We start from the raw sequence: 23,055 nt of genomic DNA, 5'->3' as shown, positions 1-23,055 counted from the left end.
CCTTGTTTTTCCCTAACCACTCACCAGCCTGCACAGCACATGTACTGTGCTTTCCTCTCCTTCCACATTCCCTGTACCAGTAGTCTCTCATTTGGAGATGTGCAGTTCCACAGCAGCAACTCAGAGTCTCACCTCCTCTAAAAAGGCAGAGTAGACTCAAATTCCAGCTTCACATTTCATAAATTCCCACGACACGTGGTGGAGTACACTGTATGGCAAGAAGTGCTTCTTCTGTCCATATGGAAATAACATTACATTTGTCAGCCCCCTCAGCCATGTTAGGATGGAAGAGCATTGCTCCCTTTACTCAGTACTGAACAACTGGTAAACCCTGAAAATAAATGTAAATTTGCCTTGGTCTTCTGATTTTTTTTTTTCTGAAAGAAGGGTTTTTAACTGCAGTTCAAATCAAAAGATTGGTAATGTTTCCTTTTTTTTCCCTAAAAAAAAAGTAATTTCCAATATTATAAAAGGGAAATACTAGATTTACTTAGAGATGCAGCTTAAACATCTGCAAGAGGAGACTGCCAGCTTTCTGTGCAACAGCTGAAGGCTTTTACAACTATTCCTATCCTTGTGTTTTGATTTTCCTCCCACACAATGATTGAAAAACGTTCCCTGCATCACTGTTAAATGAGCCTCAGGTGGGAGGAGGAGTGGACAAGGAGCAGCTGCCTGCCATAAAGAGGACGTGGTTAGTTTTTTACTGGGATGTGAGCAGCAGCAGCAGCAGCAGCAGCAGCAGCAGCAGCAGCAGCAGCAGCAGCAGCAGCAGCATTGGACTTTAGGTTTTGGGGCTCTAATGGGGAGGGAGAAATAGCTTAGTTCTTGTAGGGGGTTTGTTTGGTGGTTTCTTTTGTTTTTGTGGGGGTTTTCCCCCCTTTTCTGCACCACTCTCCTTCTCAAAGGTAAAAGTAATTCTTTGGCCTGAGGGAGTCTGTAGGGTTTTGGGTGCTTTCAAGAGTTGCACCGGCCACCCTAGATGGAAGCTGAAGAGGGCTCCAGCGTTCCTAAAGCATTCTGAAACTCTAGGCTGAACCGTGTGCTAGTTTGTAACAGGTCTCAAAATAATTTTGGTTTTTTTGTAACTTTGAAGTGCTTGGGTCTTCTAAAGTGTGAAGCTTCTGTGTTCTCTGAGTTGTTATAGTTTTGCTTATAAGTTGTGTGTGATAGTGTTGTATTGCTTGCAAGTATTAGTTAACTGAGGAGACATCGAAGTGTGGGAGGAAGTTCTGTCTTGTGAATTTTATATGGCTCTGAATGCAAACTTACACATAAGGATTTTGGGGGGGTTGTTTTTGCTACCTATCATTTGGTTTAAGCGTAGGAAGCAGGGTGTCACTGAAATACTTGGTTTACTACGTTAGTTAGCTGTTGTTCTTAAGTATAGTATAAAGTGCAAATCCTGAATTAATGGAGTTCTTATTGTAATGTGTAACAAAGCATGCATTAGCATTAAGAAGTGTTTCCTTCATGAAGCATTAAATGTCTGATTGTGTGAAGCTGTGCTTCTTTTTTAACATTTGTATGTGTGTGGCCTCTTGCTCAAGGCTAATTCACTGAAGGCTTTTTTTATTTAATTGGCTGGGATACTTCTTGTTGAGATGTATGCATCTAAGACTACTGGAGCTCTGTTGCTTTAGAACATGTTACAAGGTTGCCTTGAAGGACTAATATTGGGAGCTGTGTACAAAAGCTTGCTTAGCAAAGCCCAACTGAAATATTTGACCTTGATAGCATGTCAGTTTGTTACCTTCTGTTTGGAAGACAGCAGCTTCCTCTTGGAAGGATATGTTTTCTTTGGGCAGGGAGAGGAGTGTTTGCTAAATTCTGACAGAGCATAAAAATAATTAAGTCATGTAGTTTTTAAAGTGGTTGATAATGATTACTTCTCTCTTTCAGTTCTTAAAGAAAAATGAATACTGCCTCAACTTCAGAAAGTGGATCGTATTCCACAAACAACCCAGGACCCTTTATTTATGCTCAGTCATCAGCTCAACAGCCTTATCCAAATCCATGGTGCCTCAGTTATGCATACAGTCCATACTGCGTACCTGCTCCAGGTAAGGAAAACAGCACCTCTGTGGGATCCTTGCTTGCTTAGTTACATACTTTCTTCCACTCTTGCAGTATCTGTGTTAATGAGCCTCTTGGGAGTTTAACTAATACTTAAGATTTTTGACAACCATAGCACTACATTAATTGTGCCTTAAATATGTAGGTTCTGTGGTGGAAAACACCTGCTTCTGGAGAATGGAAGCTAAGCAAAATATTAACTAATGGTCATCCTGCAGACACAGAGCTCCAGAATGTACTTAGCAATTGATATGCGTGTGTATATATGAATTCCACATGTGCATGTGTGATAGGTATGGATAAACGTGAACTTAAGAAAATAAGAAAAATATTGTTAAATACACCTTGTAAGTGCTATGTCTATGTGAACTTCTATCTGGAGCTGTCTTTTCAAAATCAATGTTACATCAACAGTCTGTGAAATAGCCCAAAAAAGCACAGAAAAACAATTTGGTGAATGTTCCAAGGGATGAAATCAAGCTCTGGTTGAAGTGTAGATGTTGAGATAAGCTACTGCCTAATGAAGAACTCTCTCTGTTTTTGCACCAGATTTGCTTCTAAGTATTGAAAGGTGGAGTGTTTTATTTACAGATGTGTCTGATCTTGTAGCTGTCTCTGTCTAGTAAATATTATTCAGGCTTACTTATTTCAGAAAGATATTATTTGTCTTTTCTTTTTGTCACCAACGTCTAGGCTTCCGGAGTGGAAATCCATATTTTCCATTTTATTCTGTTGCACTCCATGAGTACCCTAGATTTTTTGTCCCACAGCATCCAGTGCATGCAAGAATTAACAGAAGGCCTTATTTTAATGCTGCCCCATCTTCCCCTATGTTTTATCATGCAACAAGATTTAGGCATTACAATAGCTCTGGGAAGAAAATGGAGACAAAAGAAACACAGACTGATCCTAGACAGCCTGAAAGCAAGCAAAAAAGGCATCAAGATATCCGTACAGAAACGAAAGGTTGTGGTGCAGGAAATACAGCCTGTGTTTCTCCTGGTATAGGTACAGAGACTGAAACCACTTCAGAGAAACGAGATTCGTTTGGCTCCTCTATTGTGGTAGACAGAGAGTTTCATAACAAGAGCCCTGCCAGCTCTACACAGTATAGAAATCTTCCTACTGGAAGCTATGCCTTTGAGAAGGAAGAAGTGAGGATAGAATATGGAAATGGCTCTCCAGCTATTCAGCTGTGGAAGTCCTTTAAAGAAACAATCCCACTGTATGATGCGGCAAGTGGTAAACCAGTTTCAGAGAACATACTGCCACATGACTTATTTTCTCTTAGCTCATGTGAAGGCTTGCTATATGGCCCTCATGAAGGGGAGAATATGCTGCCAGGAGCTTCCTTAGATGAGAGAAAAGCTGTTGTGACCTCCAAACAGGGTGCTGAAGCTGTGCAAGAGAAAGATGTCCAAAATAATGAAGTTGAGCTGGATGCAGAAAAGATGGCAAAATCCCCCCCAGGTGAAACCATGGCAGTGCAAATCACAGAGTTGGCAAGGTCTGTTGGTGTAGATCAACCAGTGGTAATAGCTAAGAAATCTAGCACTAAAAGGGCTGCAGGATCAAAAACTTCTCAAGAAGAGCCTAGCTTTATTCAACAAGCAGGACTACTTCCATCTAATATGGAGGTAATGAGTGACTTTCAGCAGAAAAAGCTGAATTTAAGCCACAATGCAACTGGTGAAAGGCAGACAGAAAAAAGTATTTGGTGTGACAAATCAATTGAGAAGTTTGCTCCCTCTAGCAGCTGGCTGGCTTGTTTGGACAGTATGGACACAAACTACAATGCTTGTTTGCCACAAAGGAAGTGTCAAAGTGTAATCAGTCTGTCTTCTGATGACATGTCCTCTGGAGAGGAAGGCTCCTCAACTGATAATGCCCCAGTGTCTTATTTTGTGCCTGACAATGTGCTTCAGAAAAGCACGTATACTCTTCAGAAAAGTACAGACGGCTTAGAGCAAATTAAAGGTGGTGGATCCCCTAATGTAGATGAAGCCGTAGGAAAGGAGCAGGTGAACAGCCTCAATGACCAAGATGTCAACTCTTCAAACACAAAGATCAAAGAGGCTTCTAGTAAAGGTAGAAAGCTGGGAGCCCTTTCTAGGTCCTCTAGTAGGAAAGAAGTCGATTCTCCCAGCAAAAAAGCAACTAAGAGTTTGTCAGAAGTTGAGGACTCTGAAGAATATTCTGTGAAGGGAGAAGAGGAAGATGAAGATGGAGAGGATGAGTATGAGGATGACGAGGATGACGACATGGACGAAATTGAGTATTTCTTTCAAGAAGCCCCTCCATATTGCATCTTGAGGCCAAGTAAAGGAAATTTCTACCAAGTTGGCCAGAGAGTGCTTTGGAAACCATCTACAAATGCTGTACCAGCGCAATTGATTAGCTGGCCGGCTCAAGAGAAAATAAAAACCAGGAGTGGGCTTGTTGAAAACATTGGTGTAGTTTATAAGCCAAAGAAGAGAGAACAAGATGAAGTTGTATACAGTGACTATGGGTATTATGGAAGAAAGAGGCCTATGACAAGAAGAGAAGGACTTGAACACCAGCGAATGCTACGGAAATTCTTGAGAGGTGAGCTAATTGCTAAGGACAAAGTGCTCATTAGTACCATACACAAAGAATACCTAATTGCAGTTTCATATTGTAGGTTAAACTAGTGGGAAGATTACAGCATGTTGTAGCTTCAAATTTGGCCAAGAGCCAGAAGTCCTGCAGAATGCTTTCTGAAGCAGAGGGAAGTTTGCAACTTTTTAGCTACTGCATAGGGATTCTGTATTTTTACAGCCAGCAGAGAATAATGCAGGAACTCTCCTTTGTGTTAGATTTGATATACTTAACTCTCTGATATCAGTAGCAATTTATTAATTTGCAGAGTTTAAGGTTATTTGGACTATGTATTGACTGTTGCTTAATATTTAGAAGCTTTGCATTTCAGTTTATACAATCTGACTCTCCTATCACAGATTAATGATGGGTGCATTAAACAGAATTAAGTTCATTATAATCTGGTGGACATACCCCGTGTAACTTTCCTGCAGTAGTCAAACAATTTTTTTTTTTAATTATAGCTGCTGCTCTCTTTGTAAAAACAGTTTTGTACTTTCAAAAAACTGGTGTGAAACAGTATTAAATTTGATCTTGGAAAGAACATATTTATTCCAAGGTAGATCCTCTTAGAAATTAGATTAATGTGAACTGAGAATAAGAAGAGTTATCAGTTTGCAGCTGGTTATATGGTCACTTCAGCAGGTGGCTGCTGTTTAGTAGAGTCTTGCATTGTAAAAACCAACCAAAACAGGGTGATTTACTTCTAATAGCAGGTTTAGTGTTCTTAAACTTTATTTTCTTTCTTCAAAATCTGTATACTTAATGTAATTTTTGTTAAGTGTAGTCTCCAGAAAACTGTTTCTATTTCAACAGACTCCTACAATCAGACCCAGTAGCTGGCTTTGCATTCTGGCTTGTGGATGAAACAGTACACCAGCATTTCCAAGACTAAATACTGACCTTAATTTTTTTTTTTTAATTTTAATTAGGAAGGCTGTTAAGAGAGAATGTGGGGATACTACCTGAAGAGTACTGGATTAGAAGTGGCGCTAAACCCAGATTTACCAGCCAAATATGTGGTAGTTTCTCACCTCCAGCAAGGAGCAAAGAACAAGGTACAACTTTCTCTGTGTGTTTTTGTTCTTAAGGAACATCCAGAAGGATATGATACAAAATAGCAAGCATGTGATAGTTCAATAAGATTTGAAAACAATAAAACTAATCCTTCCTGCTTTGGTATTGATAAAATGCCTGTCAGTCAGTGTCTCTTGGATATGTTTATAGCCTTCTCGAACAGAAACAGGGTAATAAGGTGCATCAGAGATACTTCTGGGGATTTTTTTAAAAGCAATTTTATAGGAAATCAAAACATTTAATGCTTTGGTGTGGCCAAAGCAAAGCCTTTATTCGTGTGAAGTTGTTACTGCCATAAAGTGTAATATAAATTATTTATACAGATAATGCCACTCTTGATACCATATGCAGTGGTAGTTCCTAATTTTGATCAGTAAAACATATGTCCTGTGTTTCAAGTATCTCAGGATCAGCCTATCTTCAGAACAGCCTGATTTGCTTCTCTTCAGTTCACTGATAATATACATCAGCTTTCCTATATCAACAACCGAGTAGATAGAGCTAAGGAAAACACTCTTTCTCTACATTGCTTTCCTGCTTGAACATACTGGGGTTTGGGATTATTTGCCTCTTGCATTGGAGGCTTTCTACATGCAGACTTCGGTGTTGTAGGGTTTTGTTTATTAATGCTAGCATGCTCTATAAGAGTTGAAAACATTTTACTTTAGCAGCGTTGTTCTTGGCTCCACTATAACAATGTATAAAAATATGGTAATAGTTCTAAAATAACTGTAAATTACCTTTAACTTTCAGCATGTCTCTTCTGCATCTTTGAATTCATAGATGGTGCAGCAAACTGAGGATGTTTGGTCTATTCCTTGCTTACTCTTCCTCTTTTTCTAGCCCAGGTAGTTTGAAGAAGTCATCACATTGTGTTAGGAAGCAGGAACTGGTGTTTTCTGAATGCTGTTTGTGACAGTGGATGCCTCAGAAGTGCTATTAAAATTACGTTCTCTTTAAAAATGTTGCCTATATTAGTACTTGTATTTTCAAATTACAGTGCTCTACAAGTAAGGAGGTTGGTCTAAACAAGTGATATATGGCTTTAGCAGTAATATAATGCACTAAATTTGACTGCTTGAGCAGTTTACATGTAGAGCATAACTTCACAGGTCTGAAGTTTTTTAAAGACAGCGGGTGAATTGGGTCACTTGGACAGCACCAACTAGTCTTGAACACCTGAAAAGTGAACTAAGGCAGAATTATCCAATGTACTAGGGTCCTTTTTTATCACATTAACACCTATCCAAATTATGACCCAAAATACAATGCATCCAGAATTTTGGTTAGACAGTGATTAAATGCTGCAGATGCACAAGACTTGCTTGACATGTAGTGTCAATTTTATCTGCTACTTAAAATGGGTACAAAAAAAGGAGGGAGGAAGAGGAACACCACAGACCAGCTGGTGAAAGTCATGGTTAAATTTCCCTTGAGACTATGCATTGGAGAAATAACACCATTTGTATCTTGTTATTTAGTGTGCCAACCTTTGGTTAAGCCAAAGAAGAGAAGAATGGGCAAGCCACCTTCAAAACGCAGAGATGCGAGACAGGAGATGGAAGAAGTAGAAACATGGGAGCTGCCTAAACACAGCACACAAAAAGGTTGGTATACACTGACAAGCTACAAAAATGACTGTTACAAGCATTTTTTCTATCTTGGGGACTGATCTTGGTTTGAACTGCAGGGATGTTGGTTAGTTTGTGAAAGTTAAACTCAGCACTTAATCACCTTGCTATGAATGCTAGTGTAACTTTGACCAGGTTAGATTCCTTCTTTGTTTAATGTAAGGATGGGGGAGGAAACCCACACTGAAACCTGCTGTTTTAGTTTTAGTCTAGTTGCTCTTCAGACTGCTGTACTGTCTTCTTTAAGTGCTGGGTCCTGTGTCACTTTGCAGTATATGCTTTTATTTAAGCTGCTTATCTGCCTCAGCTCAAATGATCTGTAATTCGATATAACAAAAATGCATATAGATAATTCTAAAGATCTCCAACTTTATGGATTAGGAACTTCTGGTTATTATGGAAGAAGGCAGGGAAAAACCAAAATGAACTCGATTCAGCAACAAATATGCTTTTGTGCATTAGTGTGAGTCTGAAAAGTTTATAAATTGAAAAGGGTCAGTAGATACAAGAAGCTATCTGAAAGATCATTTTTCTTTCTGGAAAAGAATAAGTTAGCATAGAAAAATGAACCCAAATGTTCCATCAGGAAATACATGAGTAAAAGACAGTCTCTCTCTCTCATATAATAGACAAAGGATTAGACTTTCATCTGGGAAATATAAGGAAGGTTGGAAACAAACTTAGGCTGAAGTATCTTGCTAGTGAAAATTTGCATCAGCCCTGAAGATAGATTGTTTGAACATAGGTCTTAAACCTTTAATTGCTGACCAGCTTTTATTAAAAGCATCCAGGAAACTTGCATAATCCCAAAACACTTCTTGTACTTTCCCCAAAAATAGCTGATGTTTCTTGGATACATTCAACAATGTAAGAGCACACTGAGACTGTGATATGAGCTTCATACGGAACTCTTTCTTATTTGTTGTGCTGGGATATTCTGAAGTCCAAAACCACTCATGCACATTTTATACTAGCTGGGAAGTTGAGTACATAATTCTAATATCAACCATCAGTGCCTGCAATAGGAAAAGACCATCACTGGTATCTAGTCTTTAAGAAGCCAATTGACATAGTTTGGAGGTGGAATATATACATACCTTAACTTTTTTCTTTTTTTATCTTTAGGGCATGGAACAAAGAAGTCCCTCTCTAAGAAAAGATAATTGCAAATATTGGGGCAGAAGTGAGGGGAGGAATAACAAAGGTTTTTTTGTATAAATCCAAGATTTGATTATTATTCTAGTATATATTTTGTAAGTTGCTGTTCACTCTACAAGGGCAAGAAGTGACACTGTGAAGACTGAGGACACAATTGAGATGGAATGAAGTATTTAACACCAAAGTCACCATTTTATAATTGGCACATCCACTATTTAAATAATAAATTTCATAGAATTGCACTTTGAGACTTCTTGTGTTCCGTCTTTACACAGTAGCAAAAAAAACTTGAGATGGCCATATATGTGCAAAACTGCCATTATAGCATGACAGTTATTGCTGCCCTATCCTTAAACTCTGCAAGTCTGTGAGGCCTGTCCATGTTCTTTCATAGTCATATGATCTGGACATAAGTACAAGATCTTTTTTTATCAGCTGGATTTGTTTTCGTCAACATGCAAAGGAATATAGTCACAGCTGTATCACGTCAAGTGCTGTTTTACACTTTCAAGGCAGTTCCTCAGGTCTTATGACTGGGGACTAAAACTAAAGCATTGAGTTGATGTGATGCTTCCCTCTTCTCCCCTTTTTCTCTGGACATTTTTGAGTCCTTTATGGAGCCCCTGAGCTGGAGATATGGATCTGAAAGGTAAAACAGAAGTTTTTAGTGGTGTGCCCTGTTTTCTGACTTCTTACTGATGACTTCTGTGATTTACAGCTGGTACTGTCCCCAGAAGTCTCTTTATAGAACTAAGATGGTAAAATCAGGTCTCTGCTGAGCTGTCTTAGGAATAATGGTAACAGGCTGATCTACATGAGGTGGATAGCTCAAAAATATGTAGTTTTTTTCCATATCTATGAAGGTTATCATTACTGTGTGAGAAGAATAAATATGATATTGCCAGTCTTGAACGATTCACAAATAAAGTGATAGCATCAGTGAAGAAAACGGGGAAACAAAAAAAAACCTGCCAACAAAACACACATCTGGCTTTCCTTAAAAAAGGGTGGGGTGAATGGACAGACAGAACTTGTCTTTTGCTTCCTCTCCATGTTCTTATTCTGTCTGTGCCCTAGAGTAACCTACATCAATAAAAGTAGCATTTCCTGTGACTGTTCAGGTTTTGTGCCTACCTATTACAAGTTTGGCCATAACTGAAGTTATGCTGTTTTCCCTCTTAATGAGGAGTAGTGATGTTTCCCTACCCAACTGATCCTATCTCTCTATTATTTTTAATACCACCTGGTTAATTGTTAAAGCTCTGCTATAACTACAGCCTTTAGCACAAGCTGTTAGAGGAAAGAAGTCATTGTGATGACAAGTTTTCAATTCCTTTTCACTTCAAGCAATGAAAGAAAATAAATGCATTAACAATTCTTATTTGGCTTCTGTGCTGCACAAAATCTCTGCACCAGAACATCAAAGAATAAAATGAGGAATTCTAGCATGGAGCTTTTTTACACGCATTTCTGCTGATAGCCTTAGCTGTATCTTTTGCTGCTTATCTTATAAAGGAATACTCATGACCTCACAGCAGATTACTTTTGGGAATGGGTAATACTTGACAGATACTCCAAGTGATCATGTTGGTCAGCCTTTTACAGGTCTTGCACTACTCAGTGTGATTTCTACTCAGATGCAAGAAGTAATTTAGGACCTGAGGATGCTCCTGAGAGGACAAGAGGGAGTAGCAGTAGAAGAGTTTACACTGCTCTTTATCTGAAAATAAATGCTATTTTAAACTGATTATATCTTGTACTATACCTGTGCTATGCCTGATACTTATAGTATGTGTGAATGCTCCAGTGTTCAAGAAATAATTCTTTGATAAGGTTATATGCAGTGTAGTCCACTCTAACAGTACTAGTCCTGTGACCTTAAAACTAAATCTTCTGCTTGGCTTTTTTTTTTCCATTCAGCAGCATAGATAATTTGAGGATTGCATCTTAACTGGCTTACAGCTGAAACTAATGTTCCAGTGAGTCAAAAGGCCATGCTTCACAAAGGCAGTGAAGTACAAACTGCATTTAAAAGGCTGGGAGTTCAAGCCCAGGCTCTTGCTTATTCAGCCAGGTAACTAAGGCAAGGTGATATTTAGTTTTGCAGATGCACATACGTGTCAGCTTTTGTTCTCACTGCAGCCAGACTGACTGCCCAGTGACTCACTGCAGAGCTGGCAGTACTGTGAATTTGTAGCTGTCGCAGTACTGCATTGCCTTGGAAGTTTTCACATGCTTCCTGCAGCATCTCCTGAAAGGCAGCTGAAGAATCTATTTGCTGCTTGGCACACCAGCAACAAACCTTAGAGGCCTCTGGGATTGCCATACTGAGAGCATTGTTTGGACAGACTTACTGTCTGTGGCTCAGGATTTCTAAATCATTATTTGTAACTAACTGAAACCTCTGTTGCAAAGTGGGTGTGGTGTAATTACTGATGTGGAGCTCTGGGTTCTGTTGGCTCACCAGGTATTAATTCTGTATTTTAATTTTCAGTTTTGTAGCACCTGGATGGCATAAGTTTTTTTCCTGTTTACAATGTCTGGTGTTCTGCCTTATACTGGAAAATATTAACCACAGGTCTTTCTATTAAAATCAAACAAATGCAGAACGGAGCCAATGACAAAAAAAACCACAAAAACCCATACCTCAAACCCCATGCCAACTGAAGGCGTACCAAGGGAAAAAAAAAAATTAATTCTTTTTTTTTTAGAGTACTTAGCTTCCCTTGACTTGCTGCCACTGGCTGTCTCACTCAAAAAGACTATAAACCCCACCTAACTGAATGGCTGAAGAAATAAGGAAAGCATCAGTATTTTACCTGAAATACCTTTCTTACAAAAATGATGCAGAGTATTAAGATAAAAGACTTGGGAAGCTATATTGCCTTTGAGGGTAGTTTTAGCTGCATTTAATGCCTATTTAGTTTCATGGCACTATATAATCATGTTATTACTATCACTTGGGCTTCAACAGAACATTCAAATGGAAATAGATGTCTATAAAGAAGGCCAGAAAAAATGTTTTTTGAACAAAAACATTACATGGTTATGATTTAAAAAATAAGGCTAGTAAGTTTTTCAAGACTATAACTTCCTATCCTGCTTTCTGGGTTTACTTCAACATAGAACTGTTTTTCATTAATCTAAAGGGGTGTTGGTATTTATCTCTAGTCTACATATTTTTAAAAGACTTATCTTAAATGACAGCTTTGGCACTGTTTAAAATGCCAAATGATGACGTGAATCATGCTTCTCAGCACTCTAGCCCTGGCTGTTAAAAGAGCTCTTGTAAATCTTAGTCTATTGGAACTGTTAAATTTTGAAATGTTACTTTTTATGAGTTGCAGTAAAGGCCTACATGGGATATGACAGAGGCTTATAAAACTGGAAATGACAGGGAGAACAAACAGGAATCAGTTATTCACACACCCTCCAGTGTAAGATTAAAGGTGTGTGAAATTAAACTAGTACAAAGCAGTGTGAAAGTCAATTGCTACAAATTACTAAACAATGAAGAAGAATTCATTGCTAAGGAAAATGGCAAAGTTTATAAGCAGTGAGTGGATATAAAAGAAAATATATATCCAAGGCCACTAAATACTAAAATCTAACCCATGATTCCAAGTACCTGCACCATAGGTACTCTCAGCAGTAGAGGGTGAGAGAGCATTTCAGTGAAGCAATGAAATAAGAGAAGAAATAATAGCAGAGTTTGCACTGCTCTGCTGTGGAGGTGTGTTCTATAAACCCTAATTGGAAAGATACTGATATAACAGACCTTTAGTCAGGCATAGAAAGTTATATGGCATCTCAAACATTTAAATTGGATTTGACTCAAGTTAGAAATGGTCTCCTAATGTATTTTTCTTAATTGTTGAAATAATAAATCCTGACTGATACAAGGAGAGAGTTCCATCAATAAGGAAGGGGATCGCAAAGGAAAAACTGATTTTTTTTATATTAAACTAAGCTTCAGAACAATCTTAAATGACAAAAGCTGAAGTAACTGAAGAGATCCTAAGTTAGCCCTGCTCTAGACAAGCCTGAGTTCTCTTGATCTTGGAATGCATCAGGTCAATAACAGGCTTCTAGCATCTGTTCAATAACCTGTAAATGCATTAATCTCAGCCCCACGTGTGGCAATACAAGAATCCTAGAATGGTTGGGTTGGAAGGGGCTGTAAAGATCATCCAGTGTCAACCCCCTGCCACATTCAGGGCCACCTCCCACTAGACCAGGTTGCCCAGAGCCCTGTCCAATCTGGCCAAGAGAATTGGTCCATTATAGAGCTCCCCATGCTATTTCAGCTGTTAAATCTTTTTTCTGGTGAAAGAACAAGGCCCTTAGAATTTGATGATGCTGTTGATACAGGGAACTAACATGAGTCACCAGTAAATCCCACCACAGGGAGATTTGCTAAATACAAGAGAAAATACAACTCTACCTTCAAGGTCTGGGAATATGATACAGAAACTTCTTGTAAGTAGGCCTTGCTGCCTTGCTTATCTTGTTTTTCCTCAGAACATATTGTGAATACTGGCAAGGAATGGGGGATTATTTTTACTAAACCACTCTAAGACATGTAGGAGGGAGAAAAACATTTTAATTTATATTTTCCCTTGTCTTCTCTTCCAAAGCTTTGAAGAAAATAAAAAAATATCTTAGCTGCATTGTAGTCTATGACTTTGATTTCACTGTTAATGTTCACTCTACTGTATTAGAGCTGTACCATGTGGGGTTTTTTTCAATCTTAGTATACCCAGAGAGACTAAATTCTATAGAAGTTCTTTCAAAGCAAATCTAGTTTTCTCTTTCCTTTTGCACATACCAATATCCATCATCTAGTTCCTCAATTCACAGCTCTGTACCTTGAGGTTTCAAAGAAAGCTGGTTACTGTAAACTACTGTTTATAGCTATCTCCATTTTCCTTGTTGAGTCTGCAAGATTATGTAAAAGTGTGGTCAGTATGTAAGGTGTCCTAAGTACACAAAATGTTCTCTTCTTCCTGCTTACAAATTCTTTACTATTATTGTGCTTTCGTGCATGTAGTTGAAAACCATTTTGAGAGCCTTACACATTTATATTCTTGTGGAATGATTAAAAAAAAGTTACCTCATCAAATCTAGTAAGCATAAAAAGTGGGAATTTATTACCCCCAAGCCTTTAAAAAAGGAAACCTCCCTCAACTTTTATCAAAATCATTGATACTGCAGAATATGCAGAAATCAATCTTTTTAATTTCTTACATGGAACCCCCTTTTTTAAAACGAAACCTACTACCTCTTTACAGTTAAATTGAATATTTAACATCATTACACTTGGCTCCCACTTCTATGGTTTAGACACTGTAAATGTTTCACTTCAAGTGTTTCAGAACTGTGCATTAATGATGGTGATATTGAGATTTTGTTACACACACACACCAAAAAAAAATCAAGTCTTGCTGATGCTGCAATTTTGTCTTAAAGTAAATCCCCTTGATTATCTTTTTTCCCCTGCAGCAGAACTCTTTATTTCCCTAGCTGCCAATATTAGGATAGGTACACAGAAGTTCAGCACGTATGCGCAGAAGGAAATACAGTACAACCTGCTCTTTACAAGCACTGTAAGGCAGCCCTCAGTGCTCTGCATGGTGCAGACTGCACTCCTGTTACAATGAGGCTTTGTATATAATAAAATAACTTCACAGAGTAAAGACACTTCCACAGACAGTCTGCTAATGCTACAGGTTTGTTGGTGATCCCTTGGTGGTCGCTGCTTTCTGCTGCTGGTCACAGGCAGCAATGCAGAGGCCCCATCTGACCAAGCTGGATGACCCTCAGCATGGGTTTTACAGCACAATGATATGATTTAATGCAGCTTTCTTCTTTCTGGCTGCAGAGGGGCAGAAGAGGATGCCAGTGTAGGATGCTGTATGCACACATATGTATGTTTCAAGTTTAATAAAGCCCTTTCTGGTGTTTTCCTCCTCATTCTTTGGATCTTTCCTCGCAGTTCACAAAAAATAGAGAGGTCAATGAACATGCAGCAGGTGACTGCTGTCAGTCAGATCCTGACTTGTCATTAGATTTGGATGATTTACGCTTCCTCTTTTTCTTCTTCTTCTTTTCTTTCTTTTTCTTTTCCTTTTTTCTCTTTTTCTTCTTGTGTTTATGTTCTGAGGAAGTGGAGCTGCTGCTATCTTCATCATCTTCATCACTGTCATCGCTGCTATCAGATTCTGAGGTAGAGTCCTCCAGGAGCTGCTTCAGTTGCTGTATCCTGAGTTTAAAATAGGTGAATGAGAATCCTTTCTAGCTTGTCTTTCCCCCCTAGCTTTCATCTTTCCTTCCTGGTTTGAGGAATGGTTGAGCTGCATGCAAAGGGCAGGGGAACACCTCCTCTTTTGCTTAATTAGCTCTCATTACAGATAATATCATGGACTGATAAAAGCAACTCCTTTGAGACAAGCAGATGTTCTGCTTTCAGGGACTTTCCATCCCATTGGATAGGAAAGGCAGACTAACTTATTAGCTTATTTATGTGTGCAAAATAGTAAGGCAACAGCTATCACCAGCCCACCTGGTGATAAGAAGTTCTATGCTTATCCCTGCAGAGGAATATTGGGATTAGGGTATTATGACATTCATTGTCCTGCAGATACAGAGAGGATGTCAGTGAAGCTGACAGGGTAGGCTCTACTCTGGATGCAGAAGTATTTTTTGAAAGGCACTCTTCCTTTGAGCTTGCAAAGATTACTGGTGAACAGGGACAGAATATTTGCTGATTTTATTTTTGTTCCCTGTATCCTCTTCAAGGATTCCTCTCCAAGAGTGCTGCTCTATGGACTGCCTAAAGTTAGTTCAGTTATCCCACTGAAGCAGTTCAAGCAAGAAAACAGCAAAACCTGTCACTTTATATACTAAATAATGACCTCACAAAAGTAGCAATATCAGGTGCCTAGCACTAGCTTTCTAAACCCCTGCTTAATTTCTACTGAAAACATTCTGACAAATCAAATTTTAGAAAACATCTCAGTGAAGTCAGTGAAAGAAAAAAAAATCAAACTGTTTTTTCAGGCCTAAACAAAAAACCACACCTAAGTACCTCAATATTATGGCATAATTATGCTCTTTAAACTTTGTTTTGGGGAAAATACAAAAGCAAAAGAATTGAAGTGATTGATAGTACTAAAGAGTGATTATTTAGAAAGCAGAAATGCATTAGTCTATCAACATAAAGAAACTGCCATTAAAAAAATGTTCTGAACTAAAAATAAATTTCTATAAAAAGGTCACCTATACATTAGTGCCACCTTATCAAAATAAAAATTAAATTGAAAATGCTGTTTACTACAGACACACTCACCTCTTTTCTTTTTCATGACGCTTATTTTCCCTTATTATATCATACATTGGATCTTCATGTGCCTTTAAAATGGAAAACAGGAAATGCAATGTTATCACCGATGGTTTTATTTCCTCAAAAAAGAAACCAAAGCAACCAAATGCAAGAGACTTTTATCAAAAGAGAGAATATGCTTAGCAAGCTGTTAATTCACTGTCAGCACTGTTCACCTGAACTGGTGTATTTGCTTTAGGGAAAGGTTATCTAGCTACATCTCCAAAGAAGGGGTCCCTCCTTAGGTATGCATCTCCCTACCTCTCCAATCACAGCCAACTATGAGAATCCCACACATCATCTGTGGGAATAGCTAGACTTAGACACAATACTCAAGTTCAAAATAATGATCTGTACCCTTACAGATTGGGTATAATTTCGATATAAACAAACAGGAACACAAGAGTAAGGAATATAAGATATGGCTAATGAAGTTGGAGCTGTTCTATCATTCTATGCACTACCATTAGTTCTAAAATCAAATTAAATGGGCATTGTAGCAAAAAATAGCTGTGAAGGAAGACAGCAAATAAACTTTGCAGACATTTAAGGTGGGTTCATGCCATGCAAGAATGCAGAAAAAAGGTGGGGTGGTCATTTCTGTTGGAAGATTAAGCAAACAAGTCCAACAGAGAGGAGAGATGCCCAATGCTGACCAGAGGTGGGAACTGAAATTTCAGGAGCAAATGAAAGATGATGGGAATGCTCCATGAAGGGCCTTGGACATACAACAACAGTTTGATGCAACAAAGAAGCCTGATGGAAAATGAAGACTAGAGGCAGTCTGGTCATGGGAAAGGGCTAAAAATACTCTTTGCAATTCCATACAATCAGTACAAATCCAGAACTTGGACAGACTAAGCCAAGATTACATTTTTCAAGGACAGAAATGAGGACATAAAAGACGTGAAGTGATGACAGCTTGAAATATAGGTCAATGATGCAGAGCAACAGAAATAGTTAAAGAAATCACACAGGAAGAATCTGCAGAACTGAGACAGAGCTTAATGCAGCAAGAGATCAGACTTGTAGACAATGACTGGATAACAGACCTAGACAACAGCATTCATGATGTGGTTGTTCACAATGAGAGCAGAAGGCTTGAAGCAGCTGTAACGTGGGCAGCTCAAGCTTGACTAAACATTTTTTGTTATGTTGACATTTTAACCACAAAAAAATAATAATGGTTGAACCAGGTTCTTGAAGATTTCCAATTTATATGTAAAAATTATTAATTTTCCTCTTGAAGAGTAGATTTTCTGCAAAGTAGTCAAACATCCAACCACATCTGTAGATTTTTCTTTATTAGGAGATTTTCGGCATCTATGTTATACTAGAGACAGAGAAAAAGTCCTTAATAAAGCATCATCTAACAGGCTTATCTTCAGCTGCAAGATTATGCATAGTCAGTACTAAAAACTACAAGCAGTAATACTACAATATTGGTACTCACTACTCTAAATTGCTCCAATTTCTGATTGCCTTTAATAAAGAATGGGCATTCCTTATCTCCTGTTCTGTGTCCATAACGTTTACATCTCCAACCTTAAAAAAAAAAAGCAGCAATTAATTGCACCTCTGAGACAGATAAGAAGAAGCATAAAAAAGCCAAAACCACATTTCTGCAAAATATTTTCAAACTGTTGGAAGAAACAGAGAAATACAACCACTATGTTGATAAATGTAATATCCATAAAACATTAGGCTGTAACAGCCTTCAAGATACTTTTTGCTTTTCTATCAATATCATGTAAATCTACCTGGACTTCATCATCTGTCCACCAGACATTCTGCCCTCCCCCAGGGTAAATGGATGAGATATGATGGTCCAACGACATCTGGAATATTTTCAGCCTTACACTGCATAACTTTGACTTCTTTTCCCAAAGGCATCCAAAGCCCTTTTGTTGGGGCATGTGCCAGGAATTCTCGTGCGCTTTCATTGCCTGGTACATCAGGTATGCAGTCTTCTGGTTTTGTTTCATTCTCCTACCAAAAAAAGCAGAAAGACAAGGACAATAAAATAGCTTCCTTTGTTAAACTTTGCTAGAATTAATACTTCAAGTGTACAGACTTTCACTTTATAGGAAACATATTTCCTCCGTTACCTTTTTACCCTGTAACACACAAAAGATTTAAAATACTTGACCCTTTCTTTTTTTCTCACCCTTGAATTCTGCAGCCAGAACTTTGCTGCACAGGAATTTCAATCCTTCCCATCCATTTTAGTAATTTATTTAAATAAACAATAGAAATGAAAACTTAACACCAAACAGAGACTTTGTTATCCTCTTCCTATTAGAAAGACATAACAATTACAAGGAAGCCTTTACAACACAGAGCAGTTATTTTTTTAGGTTAAAAACATTACTTTATGGCTTAGGTATATAAATTTGGCAAAAGTAATGATCATGATGAAAGAATTATTTTGGCCTAAGCAGTATAGAAGAATCCTGAAAATATGTCATTCAAACAGAAAATCTGCTTCTATCCACACTATTACATACTGCATGAAGTATGCTAAGAGATGATGAAAGACAAAGTCTCCTTCTATCTGATCCTGGGCATTTCACTCTGGATCACCACGACAAAGTAGTCAGCTTGTAATGATTCGCTGAGTTTTTCCTGGGAAGCATTTACTTCTCTCTGACAATAGAAATGAAAACTTAACACCAAACAGAGACTTTGTTATCCTCTTCCTATTAGAAAGACATAACAATTACAAGGAAGCCTTTACAACACAGAGCAGTTATTTTTTTAGGTTAAAAACATTACTTTATGGCTTAGGTATATAAATTTGGCAAAAGTAATGATCATGATGAAAGAATTATTTTGGCCTAAGCAGTATAGAAGAATCCTGAAAATATGTCATTCAAACAGAAAATCTGCTTCTATCCACACTATTACATACTGCAAGAAGTATGCTAAGAGATGATGAAAGACAAGGTCTCCTTCTATCTGATCCTGGGCATTTCACTCTGGATCACCAAGACAAAGCCAGCTTGTAATGATTCTCTGAGTTTTTCCTGGGAAGTACTTACTTCTCTCTGATTTATATAGGTAACACAGACACTTAAACACCTAAAGAACAAGTTTTGTGAAAATCCCTCATAATCCGAGAAAATTACTGCTATTTACCAACCTTAATTAGCCCAGGGGGAGGTTTCTCATAGCTGAAAAGCAATAGAAATATTGTTACTCTGCAGCTCAGCACAGACAAATAAATTGAAAAAATAATTTTTTTTCAGTGGCATTGAGTTAAAGCCTTCAGCTCATATTTTTCCTAAAATTTTACCCTGTAACTTAGAACTACAGCAGAACATGGATACAGCAAGCTGAGAGACAGCATTTATCACATTAGTACACGTCTCCTGCAAGCATCCTTCAGATTCATATTCTTGTGGGAGCACAACTACTTCCTGGGGTAGTACATTTGATATGTAGTACATTTGATTTAGCTTCAGTAACCACACATGCATAATTCTCTCCTCTTTTTCTGCTGCACCCCTCCCCGAGGTCTCCAAACTTCCTTACTGCAGCACTGCTGAATCACAGACACAGCCAGCTGAAACTGTCAGTCAGACAGTTCCTTACATCTAGCTTTGCCAGCCAAATGGAATACATAACAATTTAATCATCTTCTGTGCATTAAACCTAAAGACAGAACCCTACTGACCAAAGTACCATATTTTCTGCAGCACTTCTTTGCGGTTAACAGTAGATAAAACATTTGTTAAAATCCAAGTAGCAAACAGGTACTACATAGAGCACACAGCAACTGAGAAAATGCATGTGCTAAGGAGTTAAATGCCAAGGCAATATGAAATGGTCCTGGAGGTAAAGAATACACATTATTTAGAAAGATGCAAGACTGTATAACTGAATTTGTATTGGGTATTTTCCCCCCTCAAATCTCATCTGTATTTAAACAGATACACTATTTTCTGTAATCTGCTGCCTTAGTGAAAGTGTACAATGATCTTAGAAGAGAACTGAGATTTTTTGGGGGTTGTTTTTCAATGAAACAAGAAGAACAGCACTGTGCAAGCCCAGAGTCCCAAAATCTTCTGCTTTATGGAAGACTCTTTTCAACAGGACTCTCCAGACATCATCCACATATTAACTCAGCAGGACACGAAACATTTGTACTGGCTGTGCATCATTTTAGGCTGTAAGTTTGATGGCATAAGCAATATTTCATCGGCCCAGCTGTGCACACACAGACACCCCTACATACCTATAGGATTGCTAGGCACAGTCATACTAATACAGTAAGAACAGCAGGGAAAATGTGGTTAAAGTATGTTCATCCCATCTTTATAGCAATAACTTGGGAGTGCTTTTTGGTGCGTTTAATAACAAACTCATTTTTACTTGCACGCGGAAAAGAAAAAAACAAAATCATGTTCTTGAATACCTTCTGACCTTTTTATTTTGTTAAAACAATAATTCCTTTTCAGTGAAATAACATAAACCTTTTACAGCACCCAATTTATTTTATTTTCTTTCTTTCTTTTTTTTTCAGTCTATTCTAGTGGAACAACCTCTGCTCCTGTGCTCCATCTGTCAGACTTGGAGGAACCTGGGAGAGCCGACAAGCCCTTCATAAATCACCAAGCAACTCTGCAAGTGGCCCCCAACCCCTTCAGCCGCTCACCCCTAAGGGGACGGGGGAAGAATAATCACCACCCCCCAAAAAACCCAACCCTGCACTGTAAACGAGCCCCAAATGCCGGCGGGGTGTGCTCAGGGCAGGGCCGGGGCGGGAGCCGCGGGCAGCCTCCCCTCCTCGGCTCCTTACAAAGACTCCAGGTGCTGGATCTTCTGGAGCTGCTGCGCCTCCTGCCTCTTCCGCTTCCTCTCATGCCGGTCCTGGCTCCTGCCGCCGCTCGCCGCGGGCTCCGCAAGGCTCCTGGCCCGCGCCTGGCTGCCCCTCGCCGCCGCCTCCTCCTCCGCTCCCTCCTCCTCGTCCTGCCCCTGCCCCCTGGGCGCCCGCAGGGCCATGGGCGCGGCGGCCAGAGCCGCGGCGGACGGCGGGGCCCCGGCGACGCCCCCTGCCCGCCCTCCGCATGCCGGCTTCCGGCCGAGCGCCGACTTCCTCCGGCGCCGGCGGCCCCCGGCACCCCGCCCCTCAGGGAGCCGGCCGGGCGCGGGGCTGCCCCCGGCGGTTAGGAGTAACGTGAGGAGTGTTGTGCCTTCCAAATCGATATTAAAAAAAACCCAAAAAACCCCAAAACTCAAACCCCCCCAAAAAACCCACAAACAACTAAGCAAACAAACAAACAGAACAACAATAACAATAAAACCCATAAAACACCAATGTCCCAGTCGTTCCTCCCATGCAGGAGGGCCGCCACTCCAGTCCACTGAGCCCCCACCCGCATCCAGCTCTGGGGTCCCCAGCACAGGAAAGATATAAAACTGCTGGAACAAGTTCAGAGGAGGCCACCAAGTTGATTAGAGGGATGGAACATTTTTCCTGTGAGGAAAGGCTTGGAGAATTGGGATTGTTCATCCTGGAGAAGGGTCTGGGATGACCCAGTTGTGGCCTTCAGATCCTGAAGGGAGCTACAAGAAAGCTATAGAGAAACTTTACACAAGGGCATGTAGTGACAGGACAAAGGTGAGTGGATTAAAACTGAAACAGAGTTTAGATTAGATAATGGAAAGAAAGTCTTTACTGTGAGGGTGGTGAGACATCTGCACAGTTTGCCCAGAGAAATTGTGTCTGCCTCATCCCTGACAGTCTGCAAGGCTGGGTTTGATGGAGCTCAGAGCAATCTTGCCTGGTAGAAGGTGTCCCTGCCCATGTGAGGAGGTTGGAATTAAGTGATCTTTAAGGTCCCTTCCAGCTCTATGATTCAAGCACCAGGATTGACAGCTGTATGGATACACATGGAGGAACATGGCAGTGGGCTGGCTATGAGGGAGCAGGTGTGTCCAGGGTGGGCTGAGGGGGTTGCTTCCCTCTCCAAGTTGAAGATGCAGCTGAGTGGCCTCTGAGGTTGGGGAAAGGGACTGGGTATGCAGGGAGGGCCCCATCATGGTGCTCACTGGGCATTCTTTACTGTGAGGGTAGTGAGGGACTGGAACAGGTTGCCCAGGGAAATTGTGGATGCCCCATTCCTAGAAGTGCCCAAAGCTAGGCTGGATGGAGCACTGAGCAACGTGGTGCAGTGAAAGGTGTCGCTGCCTGTGGCAAGGGAGTTGGAACTAGATGATCTTAAATGTCCTGTCTGACCAAAACCATTCTATGGTTCTATGATACTGTGCTTGCCAGTGACCAATATACATGTGGCTGGAAGGAGGAAAAGGTCAGCATCCAAGCCAAAACTCAGAGGTGGGTTTGGTTTTTCTTTCTTTTATTTTTTTTAAAATTCTGTTGTTTTGCTGTTTCAGAAGGTACGTGTTGGTAATGGGGCAAGATTTTAGCGCCAAAAAGTCTCTAAATAGAGACTTTATTTTGGAAGCAAACCCAACAAGTCTGGCTAGGGCTGTACTGCTGTGGTGAGACCTAACTGACAAGCAAAGGGTAACCTCCTCTTCAGTGTATGAGCACCACTGGCAAGGCCAATCTACCCCCAGCCTTTGCAGTTTCCTGCCTTGGCTGTGATCTCTCTCTTGAAGGATGAGCAGCAGAGGTAGATCAGTATTGGGAAGGCAAAGTTTAAATTTCTACTTTTGTTTCATGCTGAAATTCAAGGGCACGTGAGATTTGGGGAATTGCTTAAGAGCTGAGCGAAACGTGAAAAATATATCTTAGAAATCCAGGAATTGGAGGTGTTTTAAACTGTGATCATTGTGGTGCTTCAAAAGTGCACATCAAAGGCAAAGGATGGTAATTGCTATTACAGCACCCTGTGATTCTGAAGTGCAGTAAGACAAACATGGTCCTGAGAATGCCTGTCTTTTACAATGCAAAAAGCAATCCTACACATTACTTAACAATGTAATATTGTTAATCAAGCACTACTTTAATATTAATTCAGCTTTTGCTCGGTAAAACCTTACCTGGGATGAACATTCACGTGTCATGTTTCTCACTTGCATTCAGCTAAGTGGCTGCCATTGTAACTTCAGATCCCAGGAAACTATTTTTGTCCAGTTAATTGT

General features: G+C 39.6%; 2 protein-coding genes across 6 annotated transcripts; one reads left to right on the top strand and one right to left on the bottom strand.

The window, feature by feature from the left end:
• Positions 1–643: 643 nt before the first annotated feature.
• Positions 644–20,737, top strand: LOC120505002. Of its 5 annotated transcripts, XR_005628157.1 has the most exons (7): positions 724–1,059; positions 1,903–2,063; positions 2,770–4,662; positions 5,628–5,753; positions 7,254–7,379; positions 8,529–9,210; positions 20,468–20,737. XR_005628157.1 is itself a non-coding variant. In XM_039715061.1 (6 exons), exons 2-6 carry the CDS (start codon positions 1,916–1,918, stop codon positions 8,564–8,566), a joined length of 2,331 nt encoding a protein of 776 aa, XP_039570995.1. In that variant the 5' UTR covers positions 644–694; positions 1,903–1,915; the 3' UTR covers positions 8,567–13,007. The 5 variants fall into 5 exon arrangements, 4 of the variants coding, with proteins under 4 accessions (XP_039570995.1, XP_039570994.1, XP_039570993.1 ...); XM_039715061.1 differs by lacking the exons at positions 724–1,059; positions 20,468–20,737 and adding an exon at positions 644–694 and having other exon boundaries at positions 8,529–13,007; XM_039715060.1 differs by lacking the exon at positions 20,468–20,737 and having other exon boundaries at positions 695–788; positions 8,529–13,007.
• RP9 (RP9 pre-mRNA splicing factor) lies at positions 13,684–21,061 on the bottom strand. Its single transcript, XM_039715062.1, has 6 exons — positions 20,744–21,061; positions 19,085–19,115; positions 17,802–17,931; positions 17,396–17,487; positions 15,910–15,971; positions 13,684–14,823 (listed from the first exon to the last, which is right to left on the bottom strand). The coding sequence occupies exons 1-6, from the start codon at positions 20,944–20,946 to the stop codon at positions 14,604–14,606; spliced, it is 738 nt and encodes a 245-aa protein (XP_039570996.1). The 5' UTR covers positions 20,947–21,061; the 3' UTR covers positions 13,684–14,603.
• Between the last annotated feature and the right edge of the window lie 1,994 nt (positions 21,062–23,055).

The sequence above is a fragment of the Passer montanus genome, unplaced genomic scaffold, assembly GCF_014805655.1.
Source record: "Passer montanus isolate IOZ18808 unplaced genomic scaffold, ASM1480565v1 scaffold32, whole genome shotgun sequence".
In the NCBI taxonomy this organism is placed as follows: domain Eukaryota; kingdom Metazoa; phylum Chordata; class Aves; order Passeriformes; family Passeridae; genus Passer; species Passer montanus.
Note: the sequence above shows the minus strand (reverse complement) of the source record. Positions and strands in the feature narration are given on the sequence as shown.

Excerpts from the sequence above, each read along its gene's own strand:
- LOC120505002 (XM_039715061.1), top strand. The coding sequence starts at position 1,916 with ATGAATACTGCCTCAACTTCAGAAAGTGGATCGTATTCCACAAACAAC. Across the intron at positions 2,064-2,769 it reads ATACTGCGTACCTGCTCCAG|GCTTCCGGAGTGGAAATCCA; the intron begins GTAAGGAAAACA and ends ACCAACGTCTAG. Across the intron at positions 5,754-7,253 it reads AGCAAGGAGCAAAGAACAAG|TGTGCCAACCTTTGGTTAAG; the intron begins GTACAACTTTCT and ends CTTGTTATTTAG.
- RP9 (XM_039715062.1), bottom strand. The coding sequence starts at position 20,946 with ATGGCCCTGCGGGCGCCCAGGGGGCAGGGGCAGGACGAGGAGGAGGGA. Across the intron at positions 17,488-17,801 it reads AGAAGTCAAAGTTATGCAGT|GTTGGAGATGTAAACGTTAT; the intron begins GTAAGGCTGAAA and ends TTTTTTTTTAAG. Across the intron at positions 14,824-15,909 it reads CGTCATGAAAAAGAAAAGAG|GATACAGCAACTGAAGCAGC; the intron begins GTGAGTGTGTCT and ends TTTTAAACTCAG.